The following is a 20,203-nucleotide window of genomic DNA, read 5'->3' as shown; positions in this document are numbered from 1 at the left end:
CACACTGGAGTGTTTACTCAGCCATGAGGAGGGATGAAGCATTGGCACATGAGACAGCATGGATGCTCCTCAGACGCTGAGTGAAGGATGCCAGGAACGAAAGATCACACCTCGTATGATTCCACTGATGTGAAATGACCACAGAGACAGGCCAGGGGCTGGGGGAGGGAGCAATGAGACCTGACTGTTAACGGGCACGGCACGGGGTTTCCCTTCGGGTGATGAAAGTGTTTCAGGACTAAATAGAGTTAGTGGTTGCACAACACTGTGAATGCACAAAATGCCACTAAAGTGGACAGAGTTGTATACTTTAAAATGGTTAGTTTTCTGTTATGGAAATTTTATCTCAACTTTGAAAAAAAGATGTCATAGGACCCTTTGAAAATACACATCACAGGGAGCAATTTTCTCATAGAGTGTAAGTGGCCAGGGGGTCCGCACAATCCCCACGTTCCCTCTGGAGGTTCCAGGCGGCCTCTCCCACGCACTATCTTTTCTTCCCTGCTGGGTCCTGGCGGGGTGGTACTCCTCCCCTCCTGAAGATGCGTCTTAGGAGAGTTCTGGTCCCACAGAGCCAGTGCCCTGACAGCCACCTGCTGACTGCCCAGTTTCAGGGGCAAGCATGGACACTGCCACCCTAGGCCAGGTGGCCCCTTCCCTGTCACCACCCCTCCGCTCCCTGCAGCCCGTCCGCCGGGGTGTCCTCCTCCGGCCTGGGGCCACCGCTCTCTGCGCCTGCCACGCGTCCCATCACCTTTCCAAGCTGTCCACCAGGTGGCAGCGGAGGCTCCCCATGTGGAGTCCCTGCCCACCAGCAACACCAGCACCCCACGTCCTCTGAAGACCAGGAGCTGAGATGCCGGGGTCACATCTCTCTCAGGGCAGAGCTCGTCATCAGCACGAGCACAGCCGCAACCTCAGTCCTCTCTGCCCAACTCAGGGGAGGCCGAGCTCCAGACGCTGGACTGGGAGCCTGAAGGCTGGAGTCTGTCCTGCAAAACACCACAGGGCCGTGCTCCTGCAGCTGACACCCCATGAGACTCCCCTGCCCGAAACCGCTTGCAAGCCACCACCTCAGCTTTCCGGGAGGGCTGCACGGCAAGCCCACCGCTTTCCAGCAGGGAGCCTGTGCCTGGGGGGGGCCTTGGCTTTGATTTTTCCTGAGGTGGAATCAAGGTCTCTGGGGTCTTCCTGGTGAGAAATCTATGAGCCAAGGAATGAAGGAAAATTACAACCAAATCCAACACCACCAGCCCCAGGGGTTCTGAAAACCAAGGCCTGAGGCTGCACAAAGGACTCTATTGGCTCCTGCGGCCGCAGAGAAAATCTCAAAATCTGGGTGAGAATTAACAGCAGATTCCAGGGGCTGAGCTGCCAGATCTCCACAGGGGCCTCGTTTCTGCCAGCAACAGAGCGACACTGCAAAGGTCACGTGGAGCCAGTGTCTGGTTGGACTGGGGGTTAAAGGTCACCTGGATCTGTTTAAATTGTTTTTCCCCCATGGATGGAATCTTCTTTTTGTTTGGATAGCTAGTCAACAGCTAAGGTTTTCCATGAACCTCTACAAAGATGTCTGTTTCTTCCAATTTTTGAGGGGAAAAAAAAAAGAGCCTAACGGGGCAAATGATATTCTCAAGCTTGACACTAAAATAATTTTTTTCAAAATCCTATTACTTTCTGACCGGACCTGTCAGTGAAGAAATTCCGCACCACTCCATGCTTCCTGAGGCTGTGACAGCCCAGGCAGCAGTTTGGAGTGCTGTTCAGACAGCTGCCTGTTTCTGGACAGAAAGGGGTGCCCCAGCGTGTCCCTGCAGCCGGCATCCGTTCAGCCCAGTCTTCGCTGGACCACCGTGGGGCCTCCTGGGGGGGCCTGCCCAGGCATCTGGGTGGTTCTGGGGCTTGGGGTCTGCTTTCACTACAGACTGGACTCGGGGCATCGCAGATTCTCCAAAGACCCCAGCCCCTCTGCTCTCAGGCTTCCTGCCTCTTGCTGCAGGAGCTCGTGGTCAGACAAATAAACTTGGTCCCGCACAGGGGTCCAGCCAGCACCCCCCAGACCCGTGGAGCCCAGGCTGGCCCCTCAGCCAGTTTTGCCTTCTCACTGTCCAGTTTCATCACAGTCCTTCTAGCACATTCTGGGGTGAGCCACAGAAGCAGGTGAGGGTGGTTACGTGCTACTCAAAGGGACGGGACCTCACGTTTCCTGAGCGCCCACAACCACTTGGGCTGGGTCCGTGGGTCACCTCGCCTGTGGGACAGAGCCCCCTGCTGTCCAGCATCGGCATCTGATGGCCACAGTGGCCATCCAGCATCAGCTGTCCCACACTGTGCTAACCCACAGGTGGACAGTGGGCTGATGTCTTCCTATCAGAGCAGTCTCGTTTGGTGTCCACATAGTCAGAACACAGAGAGCCCCCTCAATATCCTTGGTTCCCAAATACAAGAGAAACGGGGAGACCTGAGTGCCAGGAAGAACAGAAGTGGAAGAGAAGCCCACACACTGCAGGCCGGCAGCTGCTGCCCAGTGCGCAGGAACTGCCCATCTGGTCCCTTCCCACCTCCAGGGGACACACCTGGACCAGGCAGGCCCAGCTGCCTTAGGGCCTAGACAGGGAGACGACAGGCGGGTGGCTCCAGACCCCCATCTCCTGGGAACACCTGGCACCAAGGCGGGTGTGCTCGCCTCTCCCGAGACCCATACACCACTTCTCGTGCATTTGGGAACCGAGGACGTCCTGGGGCGGGGGCGGAGCTCTCCGTGTTCCGGCTGTGTCGACACCACACGAGACTGCCCTGATAGGAAAACATCCGCCAGTTGTCCAAATGCCACAGTGCTGGACAACCGGGGGTGGGGGTGGGGAGCGTCTGTCCCACCGTCAAGTTGACCCACAGACCCACGCGAGTCGGCCTCAAAGCTTCCCGTTTGGGAGCTGTGGGACCCTAGGTGGGGTTTTAGGATCTGCAGCAAGAGGAGAAAGTCAGATTTCAGGGCTGAAGACATTTTCTAGTCTGGCTTTAAATAAACATGGAATTTAAAAAAGAGAGAGAGAGAGAGTGTGGAGCCCCCAGCAGCTGAAATTAGAAGCAGCAGCCTGGGCAGGGAAGCCATCTGCGCACGCGAGGCAGCGCCTGGGCCTCGCTAGCAGCACCAGGAGCCGGCGCTGCAGGTACAGGTCTGCCCTCTCTGCCGGGACATCCAGGCTTGTTTCCTGGAGTGTCCTCTAAGTTCACATTCCAAAGAACAGATTTCCTCCTCTCCACTCCAAACATACCTTTGAGATCACTTTCAAGGCAATTTAAGTCATTTAAGAGGCAGAGTGATAAGAAAAAATGGCATTTCGGGGTAAAGGAAGTAATTATATTGAGGGTGAAGCCAGCGTCTTTCCTCATCTTTCCCCTGAAGCCGAGTGACCACCGAGCCGGTGTGCCTGCGGTGGCCGGCCTGGGCACACAGCACTCGGCCCCTGGGCCCTTCGAGTCGCTCACCTCTGGCCTCCTGACCCAAAACGCTGTGTTCTTTTGACCCAGGGGCTTGCACGAGGGCCGACGCTGGCTTCCTTAGCTCGTGGTCTCCCCGCTTACAGAATCCTGTCGCAAGCTGGGTTTTCACATAAGATGGTGAGTGTGCCCGAGATGGGGGTGGGTGGGTGGTTGGGTGGGCTTCTCGGCTGCCTGCCTTCGGCTCCTCCCTCCCCACCCAACCCAACCCAAACCCGGCCCCTGAGCTTGGGCTGCCCTTCCCAGCCCGCCCCATCCAGCTCTGGACACGAGGCCCAAGCAGGCAGCTTGCCTTGGCGTCCTTCCTCTGACCCAGCCCTCCTGCCTCACCTGGGCCAGTACAGGAGGCCCAGGTACAGGGGGCTCTGCCCAAGGCCTCATCACCTGCCCAAGTTATTTAAATCTGCATTGTCAGTTAATATATTCGAACAAGCGAGTGGGTGACCGAGCTGGCAGACGCAGGATGACGCTGAAATGTAATGAGGGGGAGAAACACCGAGTGAAGCTGAGACTCGTCCTCGCCCCTGCGCTCACCCCCACGCTGCCTCCCACAGGCACCTGGAGTCACGCCGATGCGCCGGATTATGTAAGAGGGCCCGCTGCTGGCGAACCTCTCCCCACCCAGCCCGGTGACAGGGTGGCACCTCCTCTGGCCCCTCCACCCTCAGTGGAAGCCCCTGCTGGCCCCTCCTGGGCCTGGCCAGTAGGGAAGCTCTGGGAACTTTCTAAGCTGCCTTGCTAAGAGGGTTGAAGCTAAACCAGGAAGGGCATGGGAGCCACACTCCTTCATCTCAGAGACGGCAGAGGGCCCTGCTGGTCCAGGCGGCGCCCATGGCCGGGCAGATAGGCATCCCCTCCTCTCAGGCGGGGCCCGGCTCAGAGGTCCCTGCGAGGGCAAAGAGGGCAACGTCACTGATCCCTGGAGGCGCAGGGTGAAGCCCGTGCTGTCTGCAGCCAACATTTTGGTCAGAGAGATGAAAGCCTCTGAACCACGTTCAGCTCAAGGGGGAGCAGGTTTTGAGGGAAGAGCAAATCTAAGTAAAAGTCTGGGGACGAGGGAGTTAAGAGCCGCATCTGGGTGGCAGGAGATCGGCCATCAGCCGGGCCCACGCCCCCCATGCTAGCCTCCTGCACGGAAGCCACGTGGCAGGTGGCAGAGCGGGCCCGGGGCACCCTGTGGGGACAGGGCCACTGCTCTGCCTACTGAACCTACAGACACCAGACTCTGGGGTGAGGTGCAGGTGCCCTCCTTCAGACCCCCAGGCCAAATAGAGGCTTGTGCCAAGGTCATGGGTGCCCGCCCCCTTTAGTAAACTTCACATTTTAGGACTGTTTACATTTACAAAGTTACTGCAAAGATAGCCCACACCCAACAGTCTCCTCTGTTGTCAACATCTCACATCGCTGTGATGTGTTTGCTACAATTAAGGGACCAACATGGAATCACTGTTGTTAACTAGAGTCTGGACTTTATTCAGGTTTTCTTAGTTTTTACCTCGTGTCTTTCTACTGCTTCAGGACCCGTCCCGGACCCCAGGTGACATTTACTCATCACGTTTTCTCAGGCTCCTCTTGGCCAGGACGGTCTCAGGCTTCCCTGGTTCAGATGACGTGCTGGGCAGGGATCTGCAGACTGTCCCTCTGCTGGCATTGGTGATGTTCCTCTCATGATAAGCCTGGGGTGATAGGTTTTGGGAGGAAGAGTACAGTGAAGTGCCTTTCTCAGCACGTCAAGGCCACGTACAGTCCCCGTGGCTCACCCTGCAGATGTGGCCTGGCTGGCCTGGCTGAGGTGTGCTTGTCAACGTCTTCCTGGCACCTGTGCTCTCTGGAAGTCGCCGTGCAGTCCACACCGAAGCTGGGGGTCTCCTGGAGCACCCGCTGTAAAGGGCAGCTTCTCACGTGCTTTCCCACGGGCACTCGGGTGCTCTCTGGAAGGTCCTGTCTAACCGCTGACGATGACAGTCTCTAAGACACACCGAGGGCTCGCCACGTGCCGGGCACAGTTCTCGGTGATTTTTCTGCCACCTACACCTCGGCTCTCCCAACACCCTGCTCAGGTACCTTGCCCGCCTGGAATCTACCCAGGCCCCCATGGCGGTCACACCACTGCTGTCCCAGCAACTGGCCCCGGGTACTGGCTCCCCGAGTCGGTGGTCATGCCATCAGCAGCAGCCCCGGGTAGGCGCCAGGCTTCGCCCTGTGGCAGGCAACATGGCCCTGCCTCATGCTGGACAAAGCCACAGTGTGCTAGAAGCCACTGAGGTTACCTTCCTGACGGCGGGACACAGGCCTCCCCCCACCCCGGAGCTTCTGGCTCCAGGCACCCCCATGCCTTCTTGCTGACAACGCCGACAGTGTGAAGAATGTGGGCCGAGGACCAAAAAGACAGTACTCTGGACACAAGTTGGACAGTTCTGCCCAGTGACCCTGCCCGGGCCGGTCGCCCAGAGCACCTGGCGTGGAAGGAAGAGGCAGTGATGGCCAGAGAGGATGGGGAAGATGAGACAGTGTCCATGCCTCCGCTCTCTCCTGCTCTGGAACTTTCTGGTTACTGATTACAAGTGCTCTAATCCAGGAAGGAGAAAAGGAAGAGGAGTTCTGATTGGGTGGATTCTTCTCTTAGAGAGACGGGGAGGCTGCCAGGAGGAGGGGGGCGGTGGAGAAACAGCTCCCTTGACAGGCATGAAATTTCCCTGTGATCTGAGACACATCGCCACCCCCTTAGGCCAAGCTCAGCAGAAACCGGGTTGGGCTGGTCAGAGAGAGAGATGGTGGTGAAAACCCTTCAAAGTTTTGCGGTCACCTCAGAAAGGGCTCCTTCTGTTTAGCAAAAATTCACAAATCCTTGTGCCTGCCTTGCCAGGAGAACAGCTTGCTTGAAAAGCAGAGGCTGTCATCCTGTAATTAAATCCGAGACCCCCCCTCCCTACGTGACGTTGAAATGAAACCACTTACATAACGCAACTAAAAATAAGTTGATGAAGAGATGCACTTTGATTCTCCCTGCTTCCAGCCTTTTTCTCCGGGGCCACCCATGCTGGGGTCAGCTGACCCGGGGTCAGTGTCCGCAGCACCACGTGGTCAGATTCTTGCCTCTGACCCCTGCTCGGCACCCTGTGTGCGCGAGGCCCCATCACCGGTGCACGGGGAAGGGGGACCTCGGGTTCAGAAGTGGAGTGCTGTGGGTCGCCATGGCTACACACCTCCCTGGTCGCTCGGCCCGTGGAGGTGAGGACCGGCAGTAAGAAGTGACGGGAAACCAGCAGCAGGCAGATTCCAGCCCATCTGCTTTCTCAGTGATTCCTGATGAGCTGCTCATTTATAGAAAGCCGCTCCCCGACCCCAAGTAGTGCAGGAAGAACACCACCCTGGTCCGGGTGAGGGCAGTGGGCTTGGGGTGCTAGGGGCTGAGTGTTCTGGCTGGTCCTGGCCCTCTTGCTAGTCCCTGCAGAGCAGGCGGGAAGAGCAAAGCCTCTCCATCATGACAATGGCTTCTTACTGGTCTTGGAGAGGGGTGGGCCTGACCCCAAGTCTAAGCAATCCCCGCGGCACAGACCATCAACCTCCAGGGAAGTCACTAGATCCCACGGCCCCCCGACAAACTCTCAGAGTCCAGGGGAAGGGAAGGAGGTGGGGTTGGTAAAGGTACCGAGACAAGCAGGCCCTCCTGACTCCCGGGAGTGGCACTGGGGCTGCCTTGGCACCCAGCCCACCCCCTGGCCCTGGGCACTGCTCAGGCTCTAGGTCCTCACTTGTGGTACTCAGCCCTGCCCAGACACTGCTGCCATCTGAAAGGCCTCCCACCTAAGAAAGGCCTGAGAGGACACTGGTGGTCTCCTGGCCCGAGGCTCTGACCTCCTCCTTGCAGCTGAAGGGGTGAACACCCAGCGCTGGGCACCTCGGCAGGCTGGTGGCTGGGGGAAGCCGCCCGGTAGGGGGCGGACTTTCTCACTATGGTTCTCCAGGCCCAGGTGCGACCCCCTCGCCAGTCCTGCTCTGCACCTGCCATCAGCCCCGCGTTTCTCAGTGCTATTGGGCTCGATGTGCTTATTTTCACTCGCCCCAGGTGCCCTGTGAGCACACTTCTGACTGATGGTTTCCCTCCCAGCTGTTCACCTCCTGCCCAGCTGTCAGCTGGAGGGTGCAGGCCAGAGGTGAGGCTGCAAAGCAATTAGCCCAAATCAGGCAGGCCAGGCTCTGAGTGGGTCTCCTGCCTCAGCTGCTACCAAATGTGAGCGTCCCATTGGGCAGGAGGAAGGCAGTCAGGAGCAGGACCTTCTAGAGGGTGGGGCGGGGCTCAGGGCCATGGAAGATTTTCTGGTGAGGCCCCTCTCCTTTCTCTACTGTCTTGTGGCTGATGGGAGCAGAGAGCCCAGGAGAATTCTCCCCAGGCTAATTCCCCTCCCAGAGTGATGAGACCCTGTTTTCTCCGACCAGCCTCCACCCACCATTCCCCTGGTCCTGGTCACTCCACTCCCTTCGGACGAGCAACAGCTCTTGCCCTGCACCCACCCAGCTCCACGTTGGCCCGTGACTCCATGCAGGTCAATGGATGTCAGTCCTAGGGCTGGAAGGATGGAAGCGTGCGCTGCATCTAGCTGGCCTGGAGGAAAGGGAGCTGGGGGAGGAAGACGGGCCTGACTTCTGTCACCTGAGCCAACAACGCCCTCATTGTTAGAGCCAGTTTGAGCTGGCTTTCTGTTACTTGCAACCAAAAGAATCCCAGAAATTACATACACCGGAATCTACCTTAAAACACTGCCAGCAATAAAAAGGAGGAAACGGGGGCTGGTAGCAGAAAGGAAATTAAACCAAGAAGAATCTCTGTGAACGAAGGCTGGAGGTTAGGACGGAAGGCAAATGCTTCCTGAATATCCCTTCCATTTTCTTCGAATCCACGTGAAGCAGAGTGTAGTCCATTCAAGTCAATGACCCTGTGGAAGAAACCTGTCTTATGTCCCTGCTGTCTTCTGGACTCCCCCACCTGTCTGGGGTGGGGCGCGGTCGGGGGGGAGGTCTGTCTCCTGGGGCACCTGCACTTGAAGGGATGACTGTCCAGGGATGGGATGCTGGCAGAGAGTGTCAGGTTTAATTAAAGGGAAACACTTAGATCTGGTGTTTTACGATGTAAAGCAATTAATTCCTCTACGTTAGTCTAATTTATGTAAATATTTCTCCAAGGGAATTGTACGGAACCCTCTGTGCCAACTTGGTCAGCTTCTTCAGCAGAACCTCCCAGGAATCGCCTTCAAAAACCAGGCATCTCTGACCCCTTGATCCACCTAGGAAGGTTCCCCCTCCCCCAGGTTTCCCCCCCCAGAGTCCTCCCTGCCCCCCTCCCCTTGAGTTCTCCCTCCCCAAGGAAACTCCCCCCAAAGAGGATCTTCTGCCACTACAAGGGTCCTCTCTTTCCCTAAGCGTTAACCCTCAATCCTTCCCACAGGATCCTCTCCCCACACCCACTCCAGAATCCGCCCCCCAAACCCCCCCCTCCCCAGAGTCCTCTTCCGCAACCCAGGGCCCTCCCCTCTCCAGAATTCCAGCCCCAAGCCCCCTTCAAGATGCACCCCTCCCAGGGTCCACCCTTCTCCAGCGTTCTCCCCAGGGTCCTCCCTCCTCCGAGACCTCCCTCAGGGTCCTCCCTCCCCAGAAGGGCTGGCCCGGGGATCGCAGCCACCCAGTGAACTTACCTCCTAAAATGCCAGGTCGCGGCCGGACCCCCGGGACACAGCGGCGGGCTCTCACCATCCTTCACCAAGCCCGTGCGGCAGGCGTCCGAGCGCCCAGGGACCCTCCCCTACCCAGCGAGGGCGCCCGACCCCGACCGCGTTCGGGGGAGCGGCGCCCAGGACCCGGCCACCCCGACTCACCACTTTGCTGAGTGCCTCCCCCACGCGCGTTCGCGGCCGGCGTGCCCCCTCTTCTGCTCCCTTCTTCCTGCGCCACCCCGCCCCCGCCTCCCCGCCCCCAGCCCGGCTGTCGCCTGGGCCCCCAAGGCTGTTCCCAGGGCCCCAGCCTGCGCCGCGCCTCCGCCTCCTCCCCCGCGATCGACGGCGCCAAGGGCCAATCGCTGCCTGGTGCCGGCCCATAAACCCCGCCCCTTCCCCGCCCCCTTCCCCGGGCTCCGGAACCCGCCAATGGGAAAGGCGGCGCGGGGGCGGGGCCAGTCGGTTGCCTAGCAGCAGCGACTGGGCGGGGGCGCCAGGCCGGGGGCGGTGATCCGGGTGCGGCGGGGGCGGGCACGCGGTGGGCGGGGCCTCCGGGGGCGGGGCCTGATCGGCTATAAAGGCGGACGCCGGCGGGGAGCTGCGCTTTTGGTTCGGTTTTGCGCGCTTCGTGTTCGCGGTCGTCGTCGCTATCGCAGTCGCAGCTGCTTGCGCCCCCGCTCCGGTCAGTAGTGCAGCCGGACCAGCGTCATGTCGCTTTCTCGGTCGGAGGAGATGCATCGGTTCACGGAAAATGTCTACAAGGTGAGCTCTGCGCCACCCGCGCGCTCGCGCCCGCCCGGGCGGTCCCTGGGCTCTCGGGGGTCGTCCCGGCGCGACCGCGGGGACCCAGCACCGGCCCGGCATAAGTTGGCGCGGGCGCCCTCGTCCAGATAGCCCCCTGCTGCCCCCGCGCTCCTGGGGGCCGGAGCCCTCGGACCCGAGTGAGGTGGGGGCACGGGCGCGGGCTGCGGTGTCCGGGGTCTGCCGGGGTCCGGGGCCGTGGCTGCCCGTCGCTCTGCGCTCCGTGGTGGTCCCGCTGGGCGCGGTTACGCAAGCGTCGGGCACTTTTTTCTCAACAGGCTTTTCCTTTCCACAACTCCTTCCCGGGTGTCTGTGGACGTGGCCGGGTGGGAGGTCGCGCGCGGGCAGCTTCGATGGGTGGACAGATAATCCGTCATCTTATGTAACCGCGGAGGGAGAAGACTAATTGTGTAGGAGGCTGGCGCGCCCGCTTCTGCTTCTGATGTGTGTGAGGAGTCGGCTCGCAGCCCCCGGTGCGGAACGCGGGTGTGCCCGCCGGACCCTCGTCGCCCCCGCCCCGGCCGGTTTTGCGCCTGTGTGCACGTGGGCAGACACCCGAGTTTCAGCTTCTTAGCATCCATTTTTTCGGTTTGGACCCCCGCCCCCACCAGCACAGACCCAGGCTCCGGCGGCTCAGGGCTGTTCCCGGCAGCATTTCCTCACGGGAGATTCGTTCCTTGGGCGGTCCACGCAGTCCTCTTACAAAACCGTGCTCTGTTTCAAAACTGTGTCTTGGGGTTAAGCGGTGGTCGGGGGCGGGGGGGCGGGGGGGCGGGCGGGGGGGTTCGGAGTTGGTATTTACGCGGCGGCGGCTGGTTCATGGCGGCGGAGTGGGTTTGCAGCGCGCTGGCAGAGCAACAGTTTCTGATTGTGTTAAACAACTACGCTGTGCCTCTTTAGCCAGCGGCCTGCCGAGCCCTCTTTGTGCGCGGGGGTGGGGTGGGGGGGAGAGGCCTCTGGGGGGCCGTTAGCTTTCAGCTGGAGTCCAGCGCGGCTGGCGTCGATCATGGCTGCTAATAAAGGTTTTTAAAGTTGTAGCTAGGTCATCTGGAAGAATCCTTAAGCTGGGTCAGGGTAGACTAAGTCAGTTCTGAAGCCATGTTAGAGGTGCTGGTAAACAGGAGACTGACGAAGAAGCAGCACGTAAAAGGAGCAGCTCTTGGGGGTTTTATATTTGTCTCACGTAGAGTCGGTGGCATACGTTTTTGGTCGTGTTGCTCTGTAAATGCTCTCAGGGGAGGGAGGTTTATTAAATTATTAGTCATTAGTTCTATTTCGACTTGCTCATTATTGCAGGGGGTAGAAGAGAAATGCCTGTCTTGGTGTATTTTTCCCTGTTTTCCCTGCTTCTGCACTGAAACCACTAAACAGGAACTTTAATGGCGAGAACTAGGAGGGAGTGTGTGGCGTGGCTTTGCTCTGGGGAATCCCATGATCAGCCTTAATAAAACACTTATAACCGAGCAGTCAGGCGTGTTGTTCCAGCTGAGCAGCTTCTGGATGGAGCTATGATTTGTCTGTAGGTCTGAAGTAAAATCTGTCGGCAGGATGGTGGCAGGAAAAGGTTAGGATCCGAGCTTTTGGGGATTGGGACACACGTTCAACAGGCTAGTCTGTGGTCTGTGCTCGGCGGGTCAGCTGATGACTGAGCTCCCACGGGAAGGTGTGGCTGAGACCAAGGACTTTCAGGTTGGACACATCGGAAAGTGGGTGTCCACAGGGCTGGGCACCTCACACACTCCTGGCCGGTGACGGCTGCAGAGCCCGTGGGCAGGTAGGTTTGTGGGTGGTGCTCCCCTGCCACTCTGCAGCCTGACTGGTGGGTTTTTGGTGCGGCGCTCTTACTGTTTGTGGTTTGTCACTGGGAACTCGGGTTCTGCAGCAGAGCCAGGACAGGTTGGGCAGCTTCAGCACTCTGGCTGGGCAGAGACCAGGCCACCTGAGGCGCAGTCAGGATACAGCCAAAGCCACCGTGTGTGGACCCAGGCCTGTCCGGCTGGTCCTCTGCTCTGTCCAGGGACGCTGCTGCCTCTGTGCCTGGGTTGGCAACTTGTGGGAGAGTGGCTGAGATGTGGCCCTGCTTGGTGTCACCCCGAGCTGCAGCTCAGCTGCTTGTTTTGGCCCCTGTGTCTTATCAACTGCAGTTCTGAGTGGTGTTTGCCTTGTCAGAGAAGGGAACGGTGGGGACGCTTGTCCTTGGCCTTGCTGATTAAAAATGCGAGACTAAAATGTACAGTTTTGATTCTCTTCCCTGGAAGAAGCGCTAGCGCAGGATTTAATCTCTCTCCCTGTGGCCCGGTTCCCGTGGGAGTTGTGTCCTCGGGGAATTTCATGGAAGATAAAGGAGCGAGAAATGGAATGGTTTCCAGACATCTGCTGAGAGCTCACCCTCAGACCGCGGGTGCGGGGACAAGGACTGAAGCCCTCTGGGGGCTTCCTGGGGTGGGCCCTGGGCTGGGCCCCTCAGGGGATGGGGGTGCAGGCAGCAGAGCCTGGAGCCCAGGACTTGGCTCTTAGGCAGCCCTGGGTAATTGCCTGGGGTGGGGGCAGAGTTGCGGGGTGGGGGTGGGGAGTCTGCTGCTCAGGATTAAGCCCAAATTGCAGCTCTCTTGGGAGAGGCCGCCGAGCATCCCCTCGTGCTGGAGAGAGAGGGCCTTCTTTAACAGCTGACCGTAGACCCCGGCTTCAGGAGAGTGACTGTCAGGTTCGTGTTTTTCTCTCGGTCCTGTATCTCAAGAGAAGCCCTGGCTCCAGGCACCCCGATGACCTTGGAGGGGGGTGGCTCTGGCACCTTGTGTAGGAACAGCACCACGGGTCTCCATCCTGTCCTGAGGATGCGGGAAGGTGGGGGACAGCCTGAGGAGAAGGAAGTCTCTGGGACGGCTTCAGGCATGGCTCCTCAGGGTGTCGTGGGCCTTGGGCCTTGGTCACCAGAGGCCGTCCAGTGGGCCTCACTCTGCAGCTGTGTGGGGAAGCTGGCCTGGCCTTGCGTACCCGCCCTGCGAAGGCGGCTGTGGCCAGCAGGTTCCTGCAGCCGGAGTCGGTCAGGTTTGCCACCACTGGTGCAAGGTGGTAGGCGTCAGCGCTGGCAGGAGGGAGCCCACCTGGTAGGTGAGAGCCCACTGCTGGCCAGGCCTTGCCCGCCACCCTCCTCCAGGTGGGAGCAGAGGGAAGCACGAGGGCCCAGGTCCTCTACTGCTGACCCTAGACCCCCTTCCACTGCTCAGCAGTCACACCAAACTGTTGGCTGCCGTCAGAAGCCTGGCGCCCGGAGTGGACAGAGCTCCGCCGCCTCCCCGTTGGGGATGGTGAAGTGGATGCTCTGACAGGCGCTTCTTTGGCAACAGAAACGCCTGCTGGGGAGCAGACCTGAGGGCTGTGTGTGCGCATGTGTGTGTGCGTGTGACCAGGAACATGTGTGCACATGTATGTATGTGCAGACGTGTGTGAGCTCGAGCACATGCATGCAAGTGCCTGCTGGTATATTCACAAGTCTGTGTCCGAGTGAGCACGTGTGTGCATGAGTGCACGCATGTGCGTGCATGTGGTGCTTTGTTTTGCTTTAGAGGTGCCTCAGGGGTGCCGCATTGGGGTAGAATCTTCCGATAAAAAGAGGGGCCTGATGTCCCTGAGCGGACTCAGAGCTGCACTTCAATGGAGCGCGCTATGTGGTACCCACTCTTTCCACCACCAGCGCAGCAGCAGTACTGCGTCTTCCATCCCTTCTGGAGTAGCCAGGGCAGTTTCTTTGTTGCACTGATCTCTGGGCAACTGGTTTCAGCAGCTGCTTGTGCCCAGGTCACGTCCCTGAGGTTGCTGCTGGGCCTTGCCGAAGTTTGCTGATGCTCGTAAGGTGGCTTGGTGCCTGGGGTGTGGTGGCTCTGCAGAGTTCCTCACTGGGCCAGGAGTGTTTTGCCTGCGCTGCCATCCCTATTGGTGTCTCCTGGAGAACGTGTCTTTTGTTGGGGAGGCTGGTCGGTTCATGGGACAGACCATGTGCCCTTGAGGCTCCGGGTACTGGTCCAGGGCTCTCGGGGCATCAGTGGGGAGGGCCATAGGAGGTGCTGCGGAAGCTGCGTGCTTGTTGCCACCTTGTTTTAGGCCAAAGCTCCTTGAGAGCCAGCAGGTCCATCCACCTCCCTCCCTCCATCCCTCCCTCTCCGGCACAGGTGGTGCTGGCTGGGCTGCCCAGGTTTGGGGGCCTTTCAGGGGAGAACAGGCCATTGAACAGAGGGCCCCGTCCCCTCCGGGCAGGAAGGCAGGCTGGCAGGGAGCCTGAGGCCCTCCTGGCACTCCCCCCCAGTTTGCAGGTCTGGGTCCTGCTCAGGGGAGCCCCGCACAGGACTGAGTGGGTGGCGGGCAGGGCTGGCCTTGTCACTCGGCGGTCCCGCCTCAGCCTTTCATGGCCCCCGGGACGGGCACTGCCTGGGCTGCCCTCCAACGGCAGGCACACCTGAGCAGTGATCTGGTGGGGGGTGCCCTGGGCCGCTGGCTGGCTGGCTCCCGTCCTCTTTCCTCGGCCCTCAAGTGCACCGGGCCAGGGCCCACCCCATGTGGCCTTCCTGGCCACTGTGCCCGGGCAGTTTCCCTTGAGGCCTCAGCGTGGGGAGGCTGTCCTCATTGCGGCGCAGGCCTGTGCCCGCCGAACTCACTGCACCGGCGCGCTGGTGGGGCTGTCGGCACTCTGCCGCGGTCTGCTGCCTGCGGCCGTGGTAATTACAGGCGGGAGTGGACTGTGCCTGCCCTGTGCTCCCCCCACCCCCCAGCTCTGATTCATTCGGGCCCTGATTGTGCTGCACAGCTGTGAGATGACTCGAGGGGCCCCAACCAGAGGGTGCAGGGCGCACGAGGGTGTGCACCCGTTTCCCCCACCAGGTGGGTTCCCAAGGGCTCCAGCCAGCGGGCCTGGGAGGAGGTTGGCACCCAGGCTTCTCTTATCGGAGAAGATCCTTCTGTCCCTACCTGACGTGCTCCCGAGCAACAAGGTGTGGTGACTCAGGACCCACATGGCCCCTGACTGTGGGGACCCCGGCCTGGAAGGGTGGCCAACACATGTGTGTCAGTGCTTGGGAATGGATGAACCTCGTTTCTGGTTCTGGGGCTCTCGCTTTGCTCACTGTGACCGTCTCTGTCGTGGGTCTGCTCTCTTAGCTGTTGGCTCCACAAGCAGTGGCCCAGGACCCCCGCACGTTCTGAAGGCGGTGGCAGGCTCCTGTCCCCACGCAGAGTTCCTTTTTCTCAGGGCCTGAAGGCAGGCCAGGGTGTTAGCCAGAAGCACCTGGTCCTGCCATGTCCTGGGGGCCCAAGGGGTCAGTTGGTGGTGTGAAGGCAGGGCCTGATGGGAGTCCTGTCTCTAAGAGGTGACCTTGGAAACCTCAGGGGCAGGCAGGGGATCTGCACCTGCGAGTGAGCATCCAGTGGGTGTCAGCACGACCCCTTTCTGTCTGTCAAGGGGCAGTGGGGTGGCAGGTTGGCCCCTCCAGCTGCCTTTGGCCCCTCCTCCCAACTTTCGCCACAGGAGCCATTCTCTGCCTTGGAGGTCTTGTCTGGTCCTCTGCTCCTGTGGGAAGTTCAGGGGCATCTTGCCTTTTCTCCCTCTGGCTCTGCTCCTGCAGCGAGCACAATGACCAGGATGGTCCCAGGTCCCTGCAGGCTCCCCTTGCAGCTCCAGTGCCTGTCTGGGGCCTGGGGGAGCCAGTCCTGATGCCCTGGGCTGTGAGTTGAGCATCCCCAGGGCCTCCGGCAGACCCTCGGGGCATGTGTGTGAGAGAGGGACCCGTGCCCTTGGGTCGCAAGTACCCTGTGCCGTAAGGGGCTGGGAGAGGTTGTACACCACAAGGAGGAATCAGGGCCAACAATGGGAACAGAGTGGTTTTTTTTCTTGCTTGGGGTATTTATTTTCTAGTTATGAAAACAGTTCTTTTAGAATTACTTGGACAGGTTTTTTAAAAGTTGTATGTCAAAGGCACATGACATAGGGCTTCCCTGGTGGCACAGTGGTTAAGAATCCGCCTGCCAATGCAGGGGACACGGGTTCAAGCCCTGGTCCGGGAAGATCCCACATGCCACGGAGCAACTAAGCCCGTGCGCCACAACTACTGAGCCCGCGCTCTAGAGCCTGTGAGCCACAACTGCTGAAGCCCGCGCACCTAGAGCCCATGCTCTGCCACAAGAGAAGGCACTGCAATGAAGAGAAAAAGAAAAAGAGAAAGCCCGCGCCCAGCAACGAAGACCCAGTGCAGCCAAAAATAAAATAAATAAAATAAATTAATAAATTAAAAAAACAATAATAAAGACATGACATTAATTGGTAGGGTTTTCCTAAAACCTCTTCGGATTCAGAGTCTGACTCTTCGGAGCTTTGTTTCAGCTCACAGTCGTCAGGGTCAGGGTGTCGCCTGGGCCTCACCTCTGGCCGTCCAGGTGTTGGTGAAATGGGGGGTTTCCTGAGCATGGCTGTGGGATTTTCTTCCAAGCCCTCAAACCCTTGTTCTGCCACTTTTGTTGCTGGCATTTTGCTTCTTGACCAAAGAAGGTTTCCCCACAACAGCCAGGATCTCTGTTCCTTCTTACTCGCTAAGCGGTCTGTGGATGTAATGTCCCCGCTTGCCCCTTCCCAGCGGTGCCAGGACCAGTCACCAAGCAGCCCTGTGCCGGGTGACGACACACATGTAACAGGTTGTGAAACGTGCTGGGATTTCACAGGTGTCTATGCTGTGAAAGAAATCGACATCTTGACATTGGAATGGGGGTGGGAGCTTTGTGGAGGAGAGGCTGTTCCCCCCACCTCTGGGAGCTAGAATTCCATCCAGCAGAGCGTTTGCATCTCTGGGAGCCAAGCATGGGCAGAGCTGACCTGCTGAGCCAGAGTGGCCTTGCTGCTTCCAGCGGGGCTATTAAAAGAAGGGGGTGTGGTAGAGCCTGCATTGGTGCTGATGTGCCCTGGGTGGAGGGGACCGGGGGTCCGTCCACACCCACTGCCCCTCTGGGCCCACTGTGGGGCAAGTCAAGCCCCTCTGTCCTAGCCAACACCTTGGCAGAAGCGGTTGTTGTCCACACCTCTATTTATTTCCTCCTGCCCCTCCCACGGAAGGCGCGTCCTTTGCAGTCCAGGGACTGATGGTTCTCAGGCTGTGGCCAGTCCTGCCCTTGGGGATCCAGGGCCTTGCTGGCCACAGGCAGGGAGGCAGCCAGGGGCTACAGTCAAGCCCCGGCAGGAGGCCTGATTTCAGGCTTCTTGCACAGGCCCCACTGGGCAGGGGACCATGAAGTTGGGTGAAGGGGCTGGACCGTCTCACGCTCTCATTCTGGCTCTGCGCTGGGGGAGGTGCCGTGGCCGCCTGGGCTTTGCAGTTGGCTGGTAATCCTGAATCATCGTGAAGAACCTTCAGTGGGTTGCTCGGTCCAGGCACCATGCTGGGAGTGGTGTGTGTGACCTCATTTATCTCTAAACCTGCTTCACGAGGGGCCCTGGGTGTCCCAGCGGGTGGGGGAGGCTCAGAGCCATGAAGCAGCACATCGCAGCCCGTCCCGGGTGCCCGGCTGAGCCGGGGCTGGAGCCAGGCCTAGAGCCAGGCCTGCCTGAGCTGGGCCCTATGGCTTCAATCCTGCTTCTCTGTTTTTCCATTTGGGAGCCCTGCGGGCTTCGGGCGAGGGTTTTTAGCTTCTGTGTCACCGTTTTCTCATTCGTGATTAGCTGGAACCAGAGAACCCTTCCTGGCCACAGGGAGCATCAGGTAAGTGGTGGCTATGGTTGGTAGCTTTCAGGATGGAAAGTTCTTGGAGGAGTTGGAAGTCCGTGGAGAGGGCAGGGAGGCCCAGCCAAGGCCTCTGTTGCTGCCGTCTGATTTCCCGGGTGCTGAGTGGCCTGTGTACCCACCGGCATGACAGCCTCCCCAGCTGGCTCGTCCCACCCGGCGGAGGGCGGCAGGAGGAGAAGCAGCTCCAGAGCGTTCCGGGGTTGTGTCCCTTCTTGCTCATCGAGGTTCCTCGTCCAGCGGGGAGCCCAGCCCTGTGAAACTCGGGTCAGAGCCTTGTCGGGGACAAGGACAGGTCAGCGGCCCTAGAATGTTCCAACCAGTTGAGCAGTAACCAGATGATAAGAGAACTGATGGCTGGGCCTTCATAGGGCAAGTGGGGGTTGGCCCAGCGACTGGGTCTGCTCAGGCAGCCAAACGAAGCGCCACGGGTGCTTGGACAACAGAGAGGTGTGTCTCATCTGAGGCCTGGAGGCCAGGATCCAGGTGTGGGCAGGGTGGTTCCTCCTGTGGTCTCTCTCCTGGGCATGTGGAGGCCACCTTCTGCCTGTGTCCTCACATGGTCTTCCCTCTAAGTGTTGTGTCCTGATCTTTTCTTAGAAGGACACCAGTCCTGTGGGAGTGGGGCCCACCCAGATGACCTCGTTTTACCTTGATTGTTTCTGTAAACACTCCCTGCAAAAACAGTCACCAATGAGGTGCTGGGGTTAGGCCTAACACATGAATTCTTAGGGGACGAATTCAGTCCCTGACACCCAGCAGCCATGAGGCCCCCACCTCAAGGTGCAGTGGGCTGGTCTGGGGGGGGTCGTCCTGGGTGCTGCTGTCTGAATCACAGGGACGTGTGTGTTTCTGGGCCCATGAAGGTTTTCCCTGTTCCTCAGTCAGATGGCAGCCCTCAGTTCATGACGCTGTGAGGACTTCCCCAGGAGCACACGGGTTTCACCGTGAAAGCGACTCGGGGAGCCTGGGCTCCAGCTTAAAGCTGACTCCCAGACAGAAAGCAGTGGGGAGGCACGTGCCCTGGGCAGGGCTGAGAAGTCGGGCAGGTGTGGCAGGGCCTGGATGCTGGAAGGCGTCTGGGGCCTTGCAGGGTCCTGCCCCTCTGAAGTCGGGACTGGCCGGATGTGCCTCTGGATAGGAAGGAAGTGGCCGGGCTGGTGGGGCCCGCGTTTGGACCCTGCTGCGCGGCTCCTGGTCTGAGGGGGAGGCTCTCCCAGTGGGACAGACCCCGCCCGGCGCTCACTGGCCCCCTCCCCAACCTGAGCCCACTTGTGGCTTCCTGCCCCCAGGACCTGTTCCAGCAGGGGTCAGTCGGGTTGGGGGCACCTGAGGATCCAGGTCCTGAGGGAGAACTGGGGTGGGAGGCGGGTGTCCACAGCCCCGGGAATCGGTGATGGTGCTCGGTCCCTGAAGATGGGCCTCGGGGGCTGTGGGAGCTCGGCTGCTCCTTCCTCACCTTGCATGGCCTATGCCCGTTCCCTGCAGGGGCCCAGAAAGGCCCCGCCCTCAGATCAGGACCGGGAAAGTTGGCCAGAATTTTGTCTTTCTCCTGGTGTCGCCCAGCCCGTGGCTCAGGGCCTCCTGGACCCCCTGCCGCAGGGCCATAGGGGTGACGGGAAGGGGTACCCGCCCCTTGGTCCCTCCTCATGGGAGGCCGCCGTGCTCCCTGGTGTCACTCTGGGCTCCGTGCCAAAGACATAAGTTGTCACTTTATTCTAATGTTGGCAGCTTCCCCAGAAGCTGGCGGAGGCCAAGAACCGCCGTTTCGCTGCAGGGCCGCTTGTCAGCCTCTCACGCCCCCGGGCGACCCTTTGGCCGGGCTGCCAGGCCAGCTGGAGCGCCCCCTGCAGCATGAGGGCCACCTCGGCCGCCCTCCAGGCCTCTCCTCTGGCTCCCAAAAGGGCCGGCTGTGCTCCCACTGCCTACCCCTCGCTCAGCGGCAGGGGACTGTCCTGGGCAACATGGGTGCCTTGGTTCTTGATGCTGGGTCCTGCTGCAAATGCTCTTTTGTGCACCCTTCTTGGGAGGCTGTGGTGAGCTTGGCCTCACTGTGCACTGGTGGGGCCCTGGCCCTTGTCCCCGCTGGAGGTGGTTGGGCTGAGAATATGTATGCCTGGGGGCGGGGGAGGGGTGCTCTTGTGGTCTGTGGGGGGCTCATGGCCCATGGGGGCGTCTCATGGAGGACGTGGGGAGGGGGGCCTAGTGCTGTTAAAGTGATATCGGCTGGAGTTGATCCCTGCTTGGTTTGTTCTTGTTCGTTCGGGGGACTTTTCTGCAGCCACCACCAGCTTTGACTGTCCTATCCTCACCTCACAGGCCATTTCATTCTGGAAGCTGCTGTGTCCACTCACTTTGTCAAGTGCAGACCCATTGTTATTTTCTCTCTGGCTGTAACCAAGAGAGATCCAGCGCAAGTTCTGCCTCCTCCAG

At 59.7% G+C, this 20,203-nt stretch overlaps 1 protein-coding gene and 1 long non-coding RNA gene across 4 annotated transcripts in view; one reads left to right on the top strand and one right to left on the bottom strand.

Annotated features, from left to right (window-relative positions):
- Positions 1 to 4,950: 4,950 nt before the first annotated feature.
- Positions 4,951 to 5,772, bottom strand: LOC133080521 (uncharacterized). The gene is made up of 2 exons (XR_009698522.1): positions 5,262 to 5,772; positions 4,951 to 5,177 (listed from the first exon to the last, which is right to left on the bottom strand). It is a non-coding gene; the product is annotated as an uncharacterized LOC133080521 (long non-coding RNA).
- A 4,060-nt stretch (positions 5,773 to 9,832) lies between these two features.
- BAIAP2 (BAR/IMD domain containing adaptor protein 2) overlaps positions 9,833 to 20,203 on the top strand; it is a 71,042-nt gene continuing 60,671 nt past the window's right edge. For all 3 annotated transcript variants that reach the window (XM_061174630.1, XM_061174632.1, XM_061174631.1), the window contains exon 1: positions 9,833 to 9,974. In XM_061174630.1, coding sequence (XP_061030613.1) covers positions 9,921 to 9,974 — 54 coding nt within the window. In that variant the 5' untranslated portion in view covers positions 9,833 to 9,920. The remainder of the gene's footprint in view (positions 9,975 to 20,203) is intronic.

The sequence above is a fragment of the Eubalaena glacialis genome, chromosome 19 (genome assembly GCF_028564815.1).
Source record: "Eubalaena glacialis isolate mEubGla1 chromosome 19, mEubGla1.1.hap2.+ XY, whole genome shotgun sequence".
Taxonomy (NCBI): domain Eukaryota; kingdom Metazoa; phylum Chordata; class Mammalia; order Artiodactyla; family Balaenidae; genus Eubalaena; species Eubalaena glacialis.
The sequence above is the reverse complement of the archived record's forward strand: the minus strand, read 5'-3'. Positions and strand labels throughout refer to the sequence as shown.